At 40.7% G+C, this 21,912-nt stretch overlaps 1 protein-coding gene across 1 annotated transcript in view; it reads left to right on the forward strand.

The window, feature by feature from the left end:
• The window catches only part of lrch4 (leucine-rich repeats and calponin homology (CH) domain containing 4), a 50,004-nt gene that overhangs the window by 9,832 nt on the left and 18,260 nt on the right, over window positions 1-21,912 (forward strand). The window contains 3 exon segments of the mRNA XM_034130826.1: window positions 18,163-18,307; window positions 19,676-19,805; window positions 20,765-20,870. Coding sequence (XP_033986717.1) covers window positions 18,163-18,307; window positions 19,676-19,805; window positions 20,765-20,870 — 381 coding nt within the window.

Raw genomic sequence — 21,912 nt, forward strand, 5'->3', positions numbered from 1 at the left:
GTGTGTGTGTGTGGTGTGTGTGTGTGTGTGTGTGTGTGTGTGTGTGTGTGTGTGTGTGTGTGTGTGTGTGTGTGTGTGTGTGTGTGTGTGTGTGTGTGTGTGTGTGTGTGTGTGTGTGTGTGTGTGTGTGTGTGTGTGTGTGTGTGTGTGTGTGTTCACTCTTTTCAGCTTTGTTTGTTTCTTGTTCTTCATTTAACAGCAGTTTTAAAGCAGTGTTTTCAAACTGGTTGGTCCAGTTTGAATGTGCCATGGTCCACACATGGGCCAACTGAACACCCATTCAATTTGATTTCCATTCATTTTCTCACCTGCTTATTCCGGTTATGGGAGCTGGAGTCTGTCCCAGCTCACACCGGGAGACATAAAACCAACCCCATAAAGTAGGACTGCAACCATTGCTTATTTGTATTATTGACTACACTGAATAATTTCTCAGTTAATGAATTCATAAATGTTTTGGTCTTTATTATGACAGTAAATTGTGATAAAGGCACATTACACATTAGAAAAACCTTTTAATGTTGTTATGAAGAGGTTAGGAACACTTCATCTTTGCCATTTCTGCATCTGAGGTAGCTAAAAGGTAGTACCTTCATTTTCTTTTGATTGACGACTCAAAGGAGCTCTATTTTAAAGCATGAAGAACTTATAAAAAGCAAAAAAATAAAAATAGGCCTGATGATAAAATCAGGGTAATAAAACAGCTGTTTTCCTAAGAAGAATACATTCATATAACCATAGTTACATCTTCAATCTCAACTGTCCCTCTTGTGAAAAAGCTAGCTTGTTTGAATTCTCTGCTACTAGCACGGGAACAACTTCGACATGCAAAACGAAGACCACAACCAACAATACTGCTCCACATCAGTCAAAAGCTGCATGTGGTCGCATGGCTAATCAAACTGAAACAATAGTTTAGTTTTAGCTCTCTGCAATAGTTTGTATCAAACGTTTCACAAACATTAAAAAATAGTGTTTTATTTGTTTTAAAACCAGTTGGTGCTTTGTATGTCAAAAATATGTGTGTGTTCATAGTAAAGAATACAGTATGTCCTCAGTCCAATAATGTGGCTCATTGATGTGTTTTAATAGTTTTTGGACAAAAATGGAGCTTTGTGGCACAGGGATATTTTTTGTTAGAAGGATACATACCCAGTAACACTGTAGAATTGTGTCTTATCCTTTAACTGCAAGCAAGCATTTGATGGCGTGCAAGGCAGTCCGTCATTTGTTCCACCATCCTCATGTCCCACACTCACATCACATCTATCGCAAGAATAATGTAACTGGCATGCGTAAACTACCGGAGGAAATCCAGCCAGTTCTGTTTCAAACTTTTGACCGTTCATAGGAAAGTCAGATAAGAAGATGGAGAGGCTGCGGCACAGCTGACCCACACCAAGGTCCCAGGCTGGGTTTGAAACCAGGACACCGTGGACTCTGCTCCTTATTTCCTTTATCTGCTGCAGCTAGCATCTCCTCCAGGCTCAGCAGGCAGTCATTAGTTAATGGCCCCTTCCCTTCCTGCTGGCTGTGTGTTTGTCCCGCAACACAATGTAACACTATAAGAGTGTGTGCAAATAATCTTATGGTGTGGAATAGACTGCCTGGTGAATAATGAAAGCCGAGGCCCTGCTTGTCTTATGTAACCCGGCAGCTCCATTAACTCCCTCAGTGTTAGCTGTCCAGATGGCCCATTCACTGAGGAAGTACATGATAGAGAAGGCATGGGGCCTAGAGGGGTTGACATGGCAAGGTTGTATTTACATTTTTATATTGACTGTACGGTTATCATTAATGCTCTATTTGATGTAATAATATCTGCTCTCCTTAGTCCCAGAGGATGTGGTATATTATACATTTGCTGTAACTTTGCATAAGGATAACAACAAAAGTCCAGAGACCGTTTTTGATGAACTAAAATACTTTTATGACAGATTTGAGCAAGGTGCATTGTACTAGGTGTGAGGAGCAGAGTTTTGGAACTGTGATGACCAGGATTAACCCATCCCAGAATTCTCGCCAAAATGGGTCAAATGAGAGTTGAGTGCATGTTGTCCTACATTGTGTGTGAAAGTTTTATGAAACACTTGCTCTTGGATTGTGTACTAGTCTTTTAAGTTACAATTTTAGATTAAAGGTGGGGTATATAATTCACTTCAGAAACACTTTTTGTTATATTCCATGGAATGCTCTTAACATCCCGATAGCAATGAATAATATTAAATGCTTTGACAATAAATACATAAATATCATCTGTGGAAGCCGTAGTACTGTAAAAAGCACGACCAATCATTTTTAAATAACTGGATGGCCTACCTGCCTGTCAGCCTTCCATCTGTGCACAAACTTATCTAGTGCCCTCATTGGTCATGTGCGCGTTCGTGTGTGTTGGAGGAGGGGCTCTATAAGGAAGTGGCAGATTTTTTCCGGTTGTGTATTTTCAAATTCTAGCGCACTCGAGCTGGTTTCTCCAAAATTACCTACCCCACCTTTAAGTATTTAAGTATTATTAAGTATATTTTAGTAATGGTTGTTGCATTCATTTAATAACTTGATTCGGTTACATTTGACTCTACAAAAGCCACTTTTAAATAAAAGGCATATGAAAGCTTGGAGTTGGTCAAACAGCATTTAAAGGACTCTGACAGCTTGAAAAAAAAAGATTTTCCTGTCTTGTCTCAAAAATGTAACTTTGGGCAGAACTGAAAGCACTACGCTGATCTTCACCCTGCCAATGCCTTCGCTTCAGCTTAACATGGTGGTGGCTTCAGCTGCAAGGAGGGCAGTTTCAGGACAACCATGATCCAACAGCCAACGCAATGCTAGAGTGCTTTTGGAAGGAGTCTCTGACTGCCTTTCAGTGCCCCAGCTGAAGCCAAGACTTAAACCCACAGAGCATCTGTTCTGCCCACTTTATCTCACGTTTGAATGAAATGACACCATCTTGACCAACAATCTGCTGCCAGGCTTCCAACAAACACCACATTCCTCTCACAGTATCGTGATTCAATATTGTTATTTATTTTCTTTAGATTGGGATGAATAAATATACTATTATTGAATTGCCAGACAACATGCTATAACATGTTTTATATCGTTATGGAGATATGAAATGACAAATACCGTGATAGAAGATTTTGGCAATATTCTTTCAGTGCTAGCTTTACGTCAACAAAGCCCCATAGTGCATTGAGCTATAAAACCAAACTATCCTTCACAATGTCTGACATTATTTATGTCCCTCAAATAAAACGCAAATCTCTAATGGACACATCTCTTAGCTTTTCAATACCTCACAATATCATGATAGAATGGTCGGCTACATATAGTTAGGCCTTATGTCATAACGTGTGTTCATAGCCCCCTCCTTTGTGTTACACCTCTCCCTGTCTATTTTTAATCTAAGAGAGAAATGAAACCTCCCAATCGTTCATGTCGATGAATTTCCCTTGTAATTATAAAGGAACTCCACTCCATTAATCATCTCAAATATTATCAACATCATATGGATCCCAGTGTCCCTTTTATAGATTCATTCACTAACCTCAAAACAACATATCATTTGCAAATCAACCTGGAATGTCCCTAAACTGAACTGCTCATCTATTCAAACCACATGATGTGGAATGCCAGCCCCAACGTTTCAGGGACCTAACTGCAATTGAATCATTACTTACTGTATTTTTCTTTTCTGTGCTGTAACTGGTTTTGACACCGTTGCACTGTGCATGCCGTTGCCATGACGACGTGCATACTTTTGCACTTCTACCATCTGCTTAATCTGTTTGCCTGTTTGTGCCTTTTCTATCTGTACCACTCAGAGTTGGAGAAGTTTGCCCTACGAACAATATCCCTCTTAGATTTATGGAAATGAAAAAGCTTTATTTCCTGGCAAAGGTCTATTTTCTGATGCTTTTAGTTTACAGTTATATTTAAACTCATTCCATTCTATTTGAAGTAGATTGCCCTGCTTAAATGACCAGATTGCCCTGCTTAAATGACCAGTTATTGTTGTGATTTTGACAACTACTGATTTCTGTCCATGCAAGTCTTGTTTTCTGTGCACTTGTTAGGTGTGTTTGTTGTGTAGTTCCCCTTTTGCATGCACACACGGAGCTTTGCATACAAGAGATTAGCTAACCCTGCAGTCTGGAGGAGGGAAACCAGAGAGGGAGGAGGAAGTGGACAGAAGTAAGGGTGAATGACTGAGAGAGGATAGGAGTTAGTGTAGGAGGAAGAAGGCGGACTGAAGGGAAGTGAATAAGGTCTTAATTTGCCAAGTATCATGAATGAAAGGAACGAAACTCCCGATAGTCGTCGTATACTACAAATGAATCTCTAACAAAGTGTCACACCACCATCTTCACTCACTTGACCTGCTGTGGGAGTAAAAGAGTCCCTCTTTCTATAGCCTGTTTTTCACCAAACTAAGTCTCTCTATGTTCAGAGTGTGGAGAAAACATTGCAAACAAAGGTGTCAACAATAATAAAAAAATGACACAAACCTAACAGCTGGACAACACTATGCTTAAAGCAATATATGAACACCGCTGCATTATAGATAATGAGTGTGTTTGCCAATAAAACCACAAAGACTGCCAGGCAAACCTTAATGGATTGCCTTCAGACTAGTCCAGAACGTATTTACATGTTGTGTCTTGTTATCTCGCTGAGTCACCTGAGCTTTGGTTAGTCACAACAGTGTGTGCACACAGTCACTGCACCAAGCTGGTGTGTGTCAAAAAGAAGAAACAACTCTCCATAAACCAGTTTTCATTTGTGCATTTACCGTGACATTAACAATAAATCACATTTGAGTATTTCCCAAGTCACACAGCATGTAAACAAAACAGCTTTTGAGCTACTGAAGTCTTTTTTGATGAACTTTTAAGATAACAGTTCTGCCCAGATTTCAGTGTTGTATGCTAGGCTAGTTCTTGTTTTTAAAGGGGGATTAGGGATGCTTCTCGTGGTCTTTGTTGTATAGTTGTTGTGTATCTCTTGGTCATAATTCATTGAAAATCTTTAAAGAGCTTTGTAGGCTAAAGAGGTTCTCTCCATTCTCACACTCGGGCCTCATCATGTTCCAGTCTCACCCACACACACGTAGCGACAGAGTGCAGGCCGTGGTGTTCAGCTTCTGTCTGCAGTTCTGCTCCTGAACTCGCTGTAGCTAACACCGTCAAAGGAATCAACACCACCACATCCTGTCTTACAGCAGACTGCGTTGTGTTGTCATTGGCAACATTGTGAAATAAACCAAAACAGCATCACACCGAATGTAGTCAGGGTTAATAATAAGGTGTGGCTGGTAACAACAAAAAAAGCTCACTTGAAACCTCGTAGGCTTTTGTTTGTATCAAGTCTATTGATTTTTTTGTACGTTGGGTCACCTTCATGATTTTGACTGAGTTCAAACACTGAATACACATAAGCTCCATCCCTGGAGCTAAATGACCTGAGTTGATGCACAGGATGGTTCACTTCCTTCTGCCTCTTTTTTCTGGGTCAGAAGGGTTTTCACATTTGTATTTATCAAAGCACGTAACAAAGCTACCATTTCCAAACATGATCCACTCATTTGGCTAGCAGATGTGATACACGTCTTTCTTGTCTTACATTTCAATCCAATAAAGCTAGCTGACACCTAAAGCTGCTAATCAATATTTGTATGTAAACAATGAATCGAGTAGCTATTTGAAGTGATTCCTTCGAGTGACAAGGCCACAGAGAAAAATCCTACATTTTCAAGTTAGTCTCCACTTTAAAGTCCAACAGCTGATTATTTATGTTTTCTAATCAATCCATTTATTTTCCTGGTTCACCCTTATCACACTAACTTAGCAACTAGGTGAACATAGTGAAACGTTTGGCATCTAATGACAACATCGTTTTCTCAGGAGTAGGTCAAAAAACAAATGGAGAGCTACAAGACGATGAATATTCGATTTCCGATCATCAAGGGGACTAAAACGCTTGCTAGCTTTAGCCACAATTAGCTGCTTGTTTTACAACATCAAATAAGACTATAACTTGGTGAGAGGTGACGTCTTTTTTTTTGCAAATGAATTCACCTTTTATCAAAATATAAATGGTTGCATTGTTGACTATGGCCGCAGATTGCTGGTGGCGAGCATTGTACTGTTGGGATATGCTTTGGGAAGTAAAGTACAAGTTTTATGGGGCAAAAAGCAGCATTTTATTAAGAGGAAGTAACAGACCCACCCATAGAGCTCTCCCTGTGACTCAGTTGGTTCTGGGTTTGCAGAGACAGGTCTTCCTGGCAGTCCTTCAGCCTGGTGGACTAACACCATGAAGAGCTTTTCTTTTTGTTGAGTCACTCAGGGTTTTGTTACTGCTGAAGCCTCTTTGTTGTTCTACTCCTCTTTTTGGCTTCTCCTCAGCTTCTTTGTCCATGCTCTCCTGCTGGTATTAACTGCCTGTTTCTAACTCCCCCGACCCCTCCTCCGGTTTTATTTTCTCTACGAAACTCACCTCGCTTCTTCAGAACTGTGTGTGTGTGTGTGTGTGTGTGTGTGTGTGTGTGTGTGGTGTGTGTGTGTGTGTGTGTGTGTGTGTGTGTGATGTGTGTGTGGTGTGTGTGTGTGTGTGTGTGTGGTGGTGTGTGTGTGTGTGTGTGTGTGTGTGTGTGTGTGTGTGTGTGTGTGTGTGTGTGTGTGTGTGTGTGTGTGTGTGTGTGTGTGTGTGTGTGTGTGTGTGTGGTGTGTGTGTGTGTGTGTGTGTGTGTGTGTGTGTGTTGTGTGTGTGTGTGTGTGTGTGTGTGTGTGTGGTGTGTGTGTGTGTGTGTGTGTGTGTGTGTGTGTGTGTGTGTGTGTGTGTGTGTGTGTGTGGTGTGTGTGTGTGTGTGTGTGTGTGTGGGTGTGTGTGTGTGTGTGTGTTGTGTGTGTGTGGTGTGAAAACATTTCCCTTAATCAACTTTAAGCAGCAAAATGTGGTGTGGGTGTTCCAAACAGCTTGTCTACTTTAGTTTTTATGGAAAAGTACAGATACCTCAGAACTCAGCTCCAACCCTAAAGCAGTGAAGGCATTCAGAAACCAGATATCCTCTGATTTCTGAAGGTTTTCTCCGTGACAAAACACCTGAAAACACAGGAGGCGGACACAATGCCCGGAACATGTCAAAGTTACAATACAGTGCATCAACACATATTTTAGGCACAAACTTCCTTATTTTTTACATTGTGTTGAAATAGTCAATGAAACTCTTGTTGTGTGGAGAATGAGCTGCCTATTGTCACACCTTTGCACATTGGTCCAATGGCTGTGTGAAGAAAAGTTGAACAAAGTTAACAATGAAAATGGTTGGATGCAGCCTCTGACTGTGTTCAAGTAGGGTCTTTGACTCCTCCTAGAAATGTTTCAAGAAGATTTAGAAAATCTGTGTCGGGGCTGAACCATGCATATTTGAATGGTTTGGTATTGGCTAAAAGGATATATTGTTTTACTCTACCCTTCTGTGTTTTTTTCGACTTCAGCCAGTTGTGGCAAAGCTGCTTCCTTTACGACAGCCTTTGTGCAAGAATGTTACTGCATATTTGATGGAACCTTTTATCTCTCCTCTCTCTCTTCACTTCCATGTCAGCTGCCTTTTCATCTCAGTAGTGTGAGAAAGAGTAGACAGTTGTCAGGTCAAAGATCTCTCTGCAGCCACTTTCAGTAGTCCCAATGCTTTGGTCCCAAACTTTCCAACAGAGTGATACATCTCTATAGCTGTCTGCGTCTCATTAAATTCAGGAGTTCCAGTTCAACTTAAATTCATAGAGCGTCTGTTATTTAATGTCATCCGTTTAACCTGGACCTGGTCAAGTTGCAAGTTTGAAGGCTACACATTTTAATTTCTACATTTGTTTATTTCTGTTATAACTTTTGAGTTTGTAGCCCGAGTGTGCACTGGGCACCTGTATCATTGAGGTACACAAGGGACTGCATGTACCCAGTATTACATGACTGGGATAATATCCCAAAACTTGATCAGGACACCCTTAAAGCATCCTTATTCTTTAGGGCTGATGGAAGCATGACCAAGCACATATAGGCGATTACAGAAAGTACGTTTGTTTCTGAATGTCACAGAATATTAGCATGTCTTGACTTGATGTGATTTGTAGCTTCAGCTTTGTTTTCCCACATTATGCCTGATATGTGGATGCACCAAACGACACCCAATCACAAACACCTATTTTAAATCATAGCAACAAGAACTTGATTAGTCAAATGTCTGTGGGTAATAAAATGTGCAAAACAGGTTAGACAATTCAGCAGGTGTATAAGTTCTATTGACTTATATTAATGACATTTGACACCTCCTTTTATTGATAATAATTTAGTGGTTTCCATGATACAAACACCAAAAATCCACTGAACTGGGAGGAAAACTATACAAAGAATCTGTAAGAAACTGTTTTGTAGAGAATAGTCTAATTTCCAATAAAGACATGAGTGCTGATGTCAGTGTGTTGAGCGCTGCCTGAGTGAGGCCCCATGTTACACAATACATCTGGAAGGGTTGCTGCCTGCATGACCTTTTCTTGTTTCTACAGTCTATTTGCCAAGCTCCCTGTATGTACTGGTGCGTTTCTCTTCAAGTGTTAAGAGACTTTACTGAAGCCTTGCTTATCAGTGGTTAGTTTGAGAGGTCAGCGGGTCAGCAGTGACGTCAGGGTCTCAAGTGGATCCTCCCCCCCCCTGCATCATGACCTGTAATTAGACACAGTGCTGTGCTTTGAATGGCCAATCCTCCCAGGTTGTGCTTATCCTTTGAAATCCTTCAGTACTCTTTCAGGCTGTATGACTGCTTTCATAGTTACCGTTATTACTTCTTTGTTTCACAGTTTGGAAAAGTGGTGAACCGAATGTAATGTTAAAATGCTGTAACTGCTGTTAAGGAGGTAGTTATAGCTGCAGGTACATCAGTGAAGAACAGATATATTTTTCAAATAGGTGTTACTGAACTAAACAATCCTAATTTCAAAAACAAGGTCAATTAAATAGCTTTTTTCTGGAGCTTTCATTCATATCTCATGGTCTCCATCAGCTGATGGAGTTTGCTCAGGAAATTGTCTGTTGATAAGTTAACCATTTAAAGTGTTCATTTATCTTCATGGCAAGTGAGCATCCAATGTATTCACTGATGAAGTGTGACGCTGGTGAAAGGTCTGGGAAAAGCTACAACACTAAGTGACCCTTTTGTTTGGTCCAACTTTCTGTTCTGACGTCAAGATACACTTTAATGCTGCTTAGGTTTCACAATGATAAAGTTGTTGATAATCGTCACATAAGGTTGGGATGTAAAAAAACAACGTAATTTATCATAAATAATGCCGTTTTAAACGTTTAGCTAGAATCGGATTGACCTTCTCTCACAGCCTTTTATTGATGGCAGTCAGGGCAAGATTTCACAAACAATGTACCAATAAAGACTTTTACCTAACACCTTTAAACTCCGTTTCAAGTCGCGGTGCAGGGCCAATAAAAAGAGTGCAGGAGCAGACTGCTGTGTGAGTTCAAACGGTTTGTGCATGTTGCACTTCTGGCAACATCACATCAGTGATTTCATAGCAGGTGTTTTCTATTAGCTGTCAGCTTAAAATACAAAGTCAAGCGATTCAACTCTCAGAATGTGAGTAACATTTGAATCTGTTGACTGCCCAAGGCATTGTAGTTGTTTGTGCTTTCAGTGTGAGGGAAAGCTTGATGGAGCCAAGACCATACTGTATGAATATGGCCATTTACCATTTATTTCACTTCATTTAATCCAACTTGATCTTTTCACCTTAGTTTTTTCTGTTTGGGAAAAGATGATCCTTAGTTTTACCCTAACAAATTAGTAATGATTGGTTTACTCAGCATTTACATTTAGGATAATAGAAGAAACACGTTAATATGATATAGCGTTGGTAATTTCTGTAATTTGACTTAAAACGATCAATGCTGCTACGGCACTCTCACCTTGCGTGTCACCCTCTTATGGCCATTTGTCTGTTATTTTTATAAATCAACTCGGTAGCGTAGAAGGAGGTGACTTGCCATCCTAATCCTGCCGACAAAGTTCTCCCTGGTTAACTTTGATTGTGTTTGCCCATTTACCAACAAATCTTTCACAATCTTTTGTTTTGACGTTGACGTAGAAGCTTTGGAAATCTTTTAATTTCAAGTTTAACCACTAAAAACAAGTGACCCTTGCGTTAAGATTGTTTGCTCTATTCTTTGTCTCTTAAACCTGCCACAAAAATGTATCGGCCATAGATCAGGCATATAACAATTAGCCTATATTTGCATTTCCCAGCATTCAACCAAAGTTGATTTGACTAAGGAACTTACCAAACTACGGCTAACAATTTTCTAAAAGTTTAAGTTATTGCCCACACATGTTGTGTATGTCTTCTATTGTACTTCTTAAATATGTCAAAAATATATGACTTACTAGTATTCATTTGTTAATAAGCACCATTTTCAAATAGATGTATTCAATTAAAGATAAACACATTTTCGAAAAAATATTTGTTGATAAAAAAAGGCCTAATCATTTATTTGCATAACAACTTTCAAATATAACCTTCCTATTTCGCCATAACTGAATTGAACCACTAGTGGACAGGGAGTCTAAGGCCAGCTGTGAATTGTCTCAGCTGGATTTTGACAGTGTAAACTAAATGAGTCAGCTCTTAAACCGGAAGGATCTTAGTTCTCATGTCATGCTGCCCTCCTTATCCTCATGTCTGTTTAAAGTCAGTGTCCTGCTGTCTGTCCATTCCACAGCACATGCTTTTCCCATGATGCTCGTAGTGAGTCTGGCTTTGTTACAACAGCTTCCAGGACGTTTTGTAGAAATGCCTTCTGAAGAATAAAAAGGGAAGCGAAAGGCTGTGTTCAACTCAAACAGGCTGTTTAAGCCTTAAAAAGGTCATGTCTTTTTCAATCAGGCATTCACGCTGTCGTGACCTCCTGATGGCGAAGGCAAAGAGGCTTTCTGTCTTTGAACGTGGCAGGATTGTTGAGCTGCACCAGCAAGCCTCTCGCACGCACCATCCCTGCCGAGGTTTGAAGCAGTAAGACGGTCATTTTACATTTCCCAAAAGAGCCTGACCGTTACAGGACAAGTGTTAGACCCAAACAAATCTCACCTGCTCTGAGCCGAAAGATCCTATGGGCTGTCCGTAAACACACACTCGACCAAAATTAATAATATAATAACCATAACACGGCATCTGCGAGAGAAGGGCTTAAAGAAAAAACTAACGTCTTCGAAGGCCAGACTGGGTCTTTCAACAGGACAACGCCCCGCCTGAAGAAGGACTTCTTCCTGGAGAATAACGTTGCTCTTTTGGACCATCCTGCGTGTTCCCCTGATCTAAATCCCATTGAGAACGTTTGGGGATGGATGGCAGGGGAAGTTTACAATAACGGACGTCAGTTCCAGACCGTGGATGCCCTTCGTGAAGCCATCCTCACCACATGGAGCAACGTTCCCACCAGCCTCCTGGAAACACTGGCATCAAGCATGCCTAACTAATGTTGAAGTTATCAACAACAACGGGGGCTACTCACTACTGAGTTATTTTTGACACTTTAAAGGTCCCATGTCATGCTTTTCCGGTTATCACCCGTCCCCTTGTGTGTTATGAAGGTTTTTCTGCATGTAAATGGTCTGCAGAGTCACAAACCCTCAAAGTACACCCTGTAGCGAGTAAAGCTCTAACACAGAAAATACCTGTCTCTGCTGCCCCAGAACGCCTCGTTGGACATTTCTCTTTTTCCATTGTTTTCTTCCTGGGTATGGTGACGTGCCCATACCCAAATGGACCCATCCGTGGAGCTCCTCACACACACACTCTCTCAGCGGCGAAACTGTGACGCGCTGGGGGGGGGGGGGGGGTGCTAGTGGAGCCTCTGCTCACACTGTCCGCTCCTCGCAGCAGCGAGCCGCGCAACGTCCCACTAACACGGCACCCAGACCCCACGCAGCATTCTCATCTGTTTGTCATTACTGGTGTCATTTTCTGGTTGCTAACGCCATTGTAACACATAAACACTGATGTTCCGCTTGTAACAGTGGTAGACCATAGTGGTAGACTCATCAGAACACAGTGGGCTCACAGGGAGGGGGGGGGCAGGAGCTCCAACAAGCCGTTTAGGACAGAGAGTGAATACACATACTATACTGAGATGCTGTATGAGAAACCAATGTGAGTTTGGAACATTGAACAATTTAAATCTCTTCTAGTAGACCTCAACAATGGAATTATGATCAGTAGAAATGGCCATGACATGGGACCTTTAAGTTATTTTTGTTCCTTCTTTTTTTAACTATGGTCATAAACTTTTGATTAGCTGATGAACAGCCTGTTTGAGTTTAAAATGCAGTTTTCAATAACCTTTACCTACTCTCTATGTTTGGTCTCTTGCTCCTGTTTCTTCTTTTTGCATTTTGAAGCTCCACTTACAACTTGGTTACAATCACGAGTGCGAAAAGGGAATTCTTGTCATTTTCCCCCCAGGTCTTAAGATTTTGTTCAGGAGTGTATTTAATGTACTGGTTAAGTTTCAGTGGTGGGCCGTCGGGGCCAGCAAGGCCTTCTCTGCTGGCCTAAAAAATATCACAATCACGGAGTAAACTTTAAAGGGGACCTATCATGCAAAATGCACTTTTTGATGTCTTTTATACATAAATATGTGTACCCGGTGTGTCGGGGAACTCACGCAGCGTCAGAAAAATAAAACCCCCTCTCTTTTCCTCCGTACCCAAATCTCTAAAAACGGGTGTACAACGGAGCTGATCCAGATTTGCGGCCGATATGACGTCATATCGGCGGCGGACCCAGAGCACTATCAGAAACGTTGCTATCAGAATCAATGCCCGACTGTTTTGGACGTAATATGGTCGGTGTTAACATTAGCATCGCTAACACTCAGAGCTAACCTGTACTGAAGAGAGCATGTGTGTGAAGAAGCAGGAAATAAAAAGGAACTCACCTTGTGGTATAACCGGCAAGAGAGAAAGCCTTTGAGCTCCATACTGTTTCAGAAAGAATCCTTGATCTAATAATCCTTGCGTTTCATCACCGCAGCATTTTAGACAGTATCTGCCAGGTCCCGCGTGAGCCGGCATAGATGAGAGTAACACATGCGTCACTTCCGTGCAAAAGTACGGCTCCGCCCACTTTTGGGGGAAAACAAAGCTGTCATTTGAATAGCGGTCGATGTAAATTCTGAAGTTTTTTGCCAATCCGATCAGAAATTTAAGAAAAACCGTGGATGTTTTGGATATTCAAAGAGCCCGAATACAATGGCCAGACAGGCAAACAATTACATTAAATCATTGGAAATTGACAATCGGGCTCGATATATGGTTACATATAGCTACATATAGCAGTAGGCTATCGATGGACAGACTGGACTTTAGCATTAGCTTCCATGGTGATAGAACAGGACTTATCATTGGAACTGAAAACTCAGATAATCTGTACAACAGAGTAACTGAACTCTTCTTGAGGAGAGAAAGGAGGAGGGATTTGGTTTGTAGAGATAATCAAACGTATTGGTGAGTATAGGCTATAATGACTTTAATTTAAAAAGATGATATTTTCTTGTAATTTTGTTGAGTACATTATGATGCATTTCTGCCAGAGATGATGTATGTGGCTGCAGTGAAAAGACACTTGTTGAATTATGTTATTTGGGTTTCTTCCTTTAGTAATGGCATTCATTTAGCTACATTAGATACCCGTCTGTGATGCAACACCCTGTTATACTGCGTTTCTGTATAATATGAATGGTTTCTATGGCCGTGACGTCATAATGATGGTATTAAGAGTTGGATTTATATTCAGGTAGGAACACTACTGAGGCCTAGGTGTGAAATGCATGGCCCGCTACTGTAAGTTTAGGGAATCATTTAATTTCAAACTTTATTTAACCAGATGGTCCCCATTGAGATCATAGATCTCTTTTTCAAGGGAGACCTGCAATAAATGTAGTCATTGCAAGGTGCTCACAAGTATAGTATTACTGTACAATGCATGTGTTGTGCAGCAAATATGTTTGTAGTAGAAATAAGTTCCCATCCAAACCAATTCTCTCTGTTTTTAAACCAAACTAAAGCTCTCAGATGTTGTAGTTTTCCTTGCAACAACAAAAACGGATGGTTAGAAGAACCCCTCCCTTCCCCCAGAGCAGCAAGAACACTCACACACACTTCAAACCACACGTTTCACTGCTATTTTCAACCCCCATCCTATTGTTCAGACAGCCCCCCTCCAGCTATGGGACAGTGAAGGACGCGGGAGAGATCGGGCTTTAGAGCTACTGTACAGTATCATCGTAGCCCACTCTCACATTTACACACACACACACACACACACACACACACACACACACCACCACCACACACTGAACCATGGGGCTGTATTTATTAGGCCATGTGAAATGGGTGAATATGAAACACTCCGTCTCGTCTTTGTTCATTCTTACATTGTCTCTATAATATAGTACATGGCTTATTGGTTAAGTATGTAGTAATGTCCCTTCATTTACTTCCTTTCTTATTCTGTCCATTTATACGTATGTATCAGCTATTAGCTAATTTTAGAGATCAGGGAAAGATTTGTTTTGGTTTTTAAATAGTAATAACTTATCATTTGAATATTTTTTTTATTGTTTTAGAATGTCAAAAGTAGTGAGAATTGGCTTAAAATGCCTTCAGATTGCTTTCCTGTCTGATACTGTTTAAAAAGAAAAGTATCTACTTGACTCTCACATAAGAGAAAGCAGTGCACAAATGTACTGTAACGAATCAATGTTGACATAAAACCATTAAGTAGTTATTAGAAAAGTGGCTGATTAATTACCTGGCCATCAAATAATCAGCCGCAGGTCTGTATCCTGTATATCTTAAAAGCAAAGACTGATAATGGTCATAAAGAAAACAAAACTCTTAAGATGAAGCCGGAAGCCAAAAGGAAATCCATACTAAAAACACTAATTTAACTGTACAAGAAATATATTCATATATCAGTGAGTTCTACTCAATACACCATGCCCCATTGTTACTATATCCCATCTTACTGTACACAACAGTCAAAGATGTATTCTTTTCTTTCTGATTTTTGTCATTTTTTCAGGACTGCAAAAGAAAAGGCTCCATAGAAGCCCTAACAAAGAGAGGAGGAAGCCCTGCTGCTTCCAACAAGAATCAATAGAGAGCCATTGGGCTGTCTGCCATTGACAGGCTTCTGTCTCGTGCTTCTGTCTCGTGCTGCTGCCAGTGAGCGCTCCGTGCTAATGCTGCTATTTGGAACCACTGCGGCTATAGACAATCTATTGATGCTTTATTGTGTCTGCTGCATGCTCACTATTCTTTATCCCACACACAGGCCTGATGTAGAGTTCAGGCCACACAGAGAAGAGGATATGTTAATGACAGGGTCAATATGAGCACGCCCAGCACTACTGTCATTAGGAGGGGGGGTTGGAGAACAGTGGCTGCCTAAAGGTAGCTGTTAAGGAGAAGCAACATATACAGAGGATGGTGGGGGGATGATGTCTATAACGAATATGCCATTAACAGGGATTTAAATCCCCAATACATCTCAGTATAGGTACATCTTTATCGTTGTTAATGTGAGGTTTGGAGGAGTGAAACAGAATATATTGGTTTTGAGAGGAATCTGATTGATTGACTGCAAAAGTGGTAAAAAAACAAACAGATCTATTGTTAGAGCTTGAGAATGTGTGTTGTTTCTTTTTGTACTTCATTGTTTTTTTCAAGTGATTTATTTTTTAAATCAAAGAAATTAGAAAATAGAGAATTCAATAAGCAAATAATTAAGGGCTGCAAATAATGCTTATTTAGTTTAGACATTAATCCAGTGTTGTCACGATTTACCCATGATTACATATGGTATAAAAGGGCAGAAAGTAAACTGACTCATATTTTTCCACGGCAGGCAAATGCCAAAATGTTTACATGAACAAAAACGATTCGTGTCATAGCACCACAGGTGCATTTGTTCTTAATTTGGTTCAACTCTAATTGAAAGCATGTTGCATTCATCAAAACATGACTTAATATCTGTGCTAAAACTTGAACAATACTAGTATTATTGGTGGTAATACATTCCTGACTTTTAACATCTAACCCAATCTTTTAAAAAAAAAAAGAATCTCTAAAATGGATGGCTATATTCAAAGAAGTCAATTGAAAGTATGTAGAGTAACTGTGAACAGAAAGCAGCCTAGAGCTCCTTTAAGCATTGCTCACCCAGTTTGCTCAGAGCGGGATGAGTGTTGGCCAAGATTCTGTCAGATCACTGTGGGTTCCTGACGCTTGTGGTTTTAAAAAAATAGTGTAGATGCTGTCGTTTGGCACAAAGCGGCACAACATAAAACCAAAGTATGAATTTTTCATTTCATTTCAAACCTTTATTTAACCCAGATTGGTCCCATTGAGATCATAGATCTCTTTTTCAAGGGAGAACCTGCAGCATATAGGTTCCACATGAAACATAAAACAATAAAGGACATCATCATTTGATTGATGTCACCTGGGTTAAGATCTCTGTGGCGGTTGGATACTGGATACAAAACAATTGTCACAGAAAGCTTGTGTTACATGCCGCGGGGCAATAGAAGTGTAACAAAAGATATTATAAGGTGCCGTCATGGGAGTTTTAGGATTCTGCCTAACCCATACTTTGGACCAGCAGTCAGGATATCTGGGCCTCTGCTGATGCCATTTACATTTCTCTCTTTTGGGTGAATACTCAACCTTATATGGAAGTACTTTTCCAACTCACGTACTGTATGCACCCATCTAACTAAACTCTTTACCCACATTTGCTTTCTCAAGTCTTTTCGTCTTGGTTTGGAAACATTTGTTTTTGATTCCATCAAATTCTTTGTTGATTGTCTTGAGGGCAAAGAAGTTTATTTTCTATTGAAAGCTCTCCTTCTATTATATTATATTATTATTATTATATTATATTATTATTATTATTATTTGAATGGCATAATGCCATTATTTCAAAATTGGAAGTGACAGGAAACATGAGGGCATAGGTTAATGACATGGAACACAATTTAGAAATGGTACATTGGTGTTCATGGTTTTGATTTTTTAACCGCTGAATCTCCAAGATGCCCCAAAGCTCTCTTCTCTACACCTGTGCACCTTAGGCTGCCTTTACACAGGAACGTTTGCGTTTATGCACAGTATGTGTTTTCAAAAAAGTCTTCCGTTCACATGCATTTGTTTAATTTAACGTGTCTGTTCACACGAGACCGCTGGAAACGCTGTAGTACATATGCCGGGACTGTAAGTGGCGCTGTAACTTCCGCCACAAAATACACCAAAAGCAGCGAAGAAGACCCCGGAGCATGGTTGCCATGGCTACCCTTCTGTTTATGCCCCGCGGTGGATTTAGCAACAGTTCATGTAATTCTCCATGTCCACTTGTTGCTGATGGTTGTGGTAGAGGAGCTGTAGATTTTGCACTAACATCTGTAGCATGGTCGAGCTGTAGATTTTGTACTAACATCTGTAGCATGGTCAGTAGCTACTGACAGTAGCTGCTGACCATGCTACAGCAGTGAGCAGCAGAGGTGGGGAGAGGCGGGGCTATGGCTTCATCTATCGGGAAATGATCGTATAGAGGCGATTACACGGAGCCGTTTGACCCCCCAGAGCGTTTCGTTTGCAGATCTATCCACCTTGGGACCCGTTATCGTTTGCGGGGTCAGTTTCTATCGTTTTGTTACGGCCTCGTGTAAATAATAGGGCTATACGCAAGAGAAACTATGCAGATACAAGCCTTTTCGTTCTCGTGTAAAGGGGGTCTTAGTTTGCTTAAACTGATTCATAGATGTTTGTTTTTGAGAAAAAATGAAATGCTTCACCCTACCTGAAGCTCTCTTTCCTGTAATTCCATTAAGTAAATCAAAAAGAAATCTGGCCTAAAACAATCGCGAGATATTTAGCTTATTCCCATTCCTACTGAAATTCCATCCCAAGTTTAAAAGTTTGTAGAAAGTTTGTTCATTACTTTCCGATGGTGTCTCACTGTTCTCTGGGTGGTTGCCGCATGAATACTGGATCAACTCTGATGGACCACTCTAATGTTTGGTTGTTTTGTCTGTCGTCAGATCTGTCCAAGAACCGCCTGTGTGAGCTGCCGGAGGAGCTGTGTCAGTTCATCTCCGTGGAGACGCTGAGTCTTTACCACAATGGGATGCGTTCACTGTCCTCCAGCCTGGGCAACCTGCAGGCCCTCACCTACCTCAACCTCAGGTAACTCAGCACCACGGTCTGCATCTAATCCCCTCATTCTATTGTACTTTTAATGACATTCACACTAGTTTTACAGGTCTCTAAAGTTCACATTTAAAATGTACCCTTCTGAAAGGGGACTAACACACAAAACTCCCATCGGACACACTGATGGCTCCATCGCCTCCACTCTGGACAACTCCACTTAAAGAAAATCATTTGCGTTCCTTACAACTTTGGTCATGTTTTCAAAGATTCATACGTCATTTCTATTACAGTAGCGCTGCAGATAAAAACGGGTTTGGATGGGTAATCATTGGGAAAATGCACCAGACTTCACCAAGTCAAGTGTAAATAACATAGAAAGAACCTATAATAGCCTATGAAGTTATGGAATTTATTATCCAGCATTTTCCTCTAATTCATTTATTTGGAAAAGTTAAAAAGGAGTGCACCCAAAATGATTGTAAAGATCTTGTATTGCACTGTTTGCACTTAGCTGTGGAAAAGGTCAAAGTTTAACCAGTAAGTTGGTCTTTTAAATTCATGATAATACCAAATTGTAGATCGTTGTAATTATCCTTTAAAAAGTTTCTCTTCAAGCTACTACAGTCAACACTTTGCATCCATTTCTCAGTTAGCAGATTGCAGAGGCCTTTTAAAGTGCAGCTGTTTGAACTTCAGTGTTTGTTTATGCTGGAGATGAAGGGAGGCCGTACACATCCTGTAAAACCTTCTTACAACTACACACCTACACTCCTCTCTCCTCCATACTATAATGTTACTGTTGCTAGGAGACGGTGGCTATTAATACAGGCAGCAAGAGTGCAAATATACTGAATACATTTTTTGAAAAGATGATATGTAGCTGCACATTGTTCATTGGCCAGCTACTGTATATTCTCACTGTAACGCATTGTCTTTACTTGTCTGAATTGTTATTAAGCTAACTCAAACAAGAATGTATCAGTGATCACATCTTTGAAACCCAATGCCTTTTAAATAATGTGTGTGTGTGTGTGTGTGTGTGTGTGTGTGTGTGTGTGTGTGTGTGTGTGTGTGTGTGTGTGTGTGTGTGTGTGTGTGTGTGTGTGTGTGTGTGTGTGTGTGTGTGTGTGTGTGTGTGTGTGTGTGTGTGTGTGTGTGTGTGTGTGTGTGTGTGTGTGTGTGTGTGTGTGTGTGTGTGTGTGTGTGTGTGTGTGTGTGTGTGTGTGTGTGTGTGTGTGTGTGTGTGTGTGTGTGTGTGTGTGTGTGTGTGTGTGTGTGTGTGTGTGTGTGTGTGTGTGTGTGTGTGTGTGTGTGTGTGTGTGTGTGTGTGTGTGTGTGTGTGTGTGTGTGTGTGTGTGTGTGTGTGTGTGTGTGTGTGTGTGTGTGTGTGTGTGTGTGCAGTCGTAATCTTCTGTCCAGTTTACCCCCATCGGTGTTTCAGCTTCCCCTCCTGCGAGTGCTCATAGTGAGCAACAACAAGCTGTGTTCACTACCTGCCTCCATATACTCCCTCACACACCTCCGGCAGCTGGTATGATTCACACTCACGCACACACAAGCCGATTTCTAGGATTCCTCCAATTCAAATAGCTTTGTTAGCATGACCATAATGACATACAGTATTGCCAAAGCTTCGTACTATTACGTCATCTATACATAAATATACATTTGTACTGTTACGTTTTCGTCACAGGGAAAACCATTTACTTTTTAAACATGAACTACAAAATGAACTTACAAAAAGATTGGGTGAGCTATTGATTATAGTGCAGGATAATGCTAATGGAAAATTCATATAAACATTAAAAAGAAATAATACTAATAGAAATAAGAGTTGTGAGGGCTGGGGCTCAGTCATCCTGACTCTCATGCAGGCAGACACACTTCTTTCATTTCACCTAGTCAGATTTTTTTAAATCTTTTTTTTCAAAAATAATTGAGGATGCGTATTATTGAATTTTGGTTAGAATCCTTTCCATGCAGGTTTGAATTCAGGGCATTGTATGAGGAAGTGCTGCTCTGTTTCCAAAGCAGTTCCTCCACACTGTTGGCATAATCGCTCCTCTTTCGGCAGCCATGTTTTCTTTTTGCCTGTTTCTATGGCCACGCAGCACTTTCTCAACTGTCCACAGTACACAGTATTTGTGGGTCATACACTTTTAAAAAGACACGTATTATGTTGCACTGTTGGAGGAGCTTGTGGCCGTTTCTCAATGTCGAGTAAACCTGCTGCAGAGCCACTATTTCAAGTATACTACGTCATCGAGTGGCGCCGAAGGACTGTTTAAATACATGTTAAATGCCCAGCATTCGGCGCCACTCTATGACGTAGTATACTTGAAATAGTGGCTCTGCAGCAGGTATACTCGACATTGAGAAACGGCCTGTGACTTCAGTTTTTCATTGCTATATTCACACTGTAGCTAATGTCCAAATGACAATAAAGCCTTGAATTGAATTGAATATTGTCTGTGTGTGCTTGTCTCTCAGGATGTGAGCTGCAATGAGCTGCAGGGTTTGCCAGCAGAGCTCGGACAGCTGGAGTCTCTGAGGGATCTGAACCTGAGGAGGAACCAGCTCACCACTTTGCCTGAAGGTAGAGACTCATTGGAACATCCTTTGACCTCCTTTACATTTCTCTTTCCCACAATAAACCCAGTTTGATCATCTCAGCTCATATTGCACCAGTACAGCTTTTCTAAATGCCCGCTCAACTGACCCCAGAAACCTCAGCAATGTCTTTGTCCAGTCCCCATGGAGTGATTTGAAAAGACTCATCGATATATCATCTATAAATGTAGAATATTATAACGATCTTTTATCCACTGAGCTCCCCTAAGCCTGCAAAGTATCTCCAACACCCTGATCAAACCATAGCTCTCTAAACATAATGGATGCTAATGTAAAGGATCATTGCATCATTGTTTTGAGCTATGGATTATTTTCATGTAGAAGTATTGGACCAGCTTCCGACTTACTGACTAATGGCCCTTACACAATTAGTGCCTCATTCTCTGGCTCATTAGGAGGAAATGTAAATGAATACACTTTTGAAAGTACACAGACTTTCAAGTGGGCTGGCACCTCCTTTTTCTAAATTCAAAACTGGGCCACGACTGTTAAAAGTAGCCTGTCCATCTCTGCACTGGTATTATAGTTGTAAACTTAACACTTAAACATGTATAAGGTGGGGGGGAAAAAACAAACATAAAGGTAGTCGGAATAGCCATTATTTTGACAGCTCACATGGTAAGGTCATGAAGATGAACATTTGAACAGATGTTATTCAATCAGCAAACATGACATGAGTCATGTGATACTCACTTTCTGACATCAAACATCCATTCATTATTTCTCATTGCCCCCGCTTTGCTGTTCAGCTACCGTCGATAAAACTCAACACTTCCTGTAGGTTTTTCCACCTCAAACACCCTTCCAGGAAATGACGCTTTTAATTTGAAACATCTGTGAAGAAGTTGCTGAATATTCGCAGCTGACAGAGGTTAAAGAGGCAGTCAAAAAACTATAGGAAGTTGCAATTACAAATAAATAAAGTGCTAAAATGTCTAAGTTTCATTTTATTGGCGATTTGTGCAAATGTAAAAGTAAGAATTAAGATGAAATTACGCTGGCCTTTG

The sequence above is a fragment of the Trematomus bernacchii genome, unplaced genomic scaffold (assembly GCF_902827165.1).
Source record: "Trematomus bernacchii unplaced genomic scaffold, fTreBer1.1, whole genome shotgun sequence".
Classification (NCBI taxonomy): Eukaryota; Metazoa; Chordata; class Actinopteri; order Perciformes; family Nototheniidae; genus Trematomus; species Trematomus bernacchii.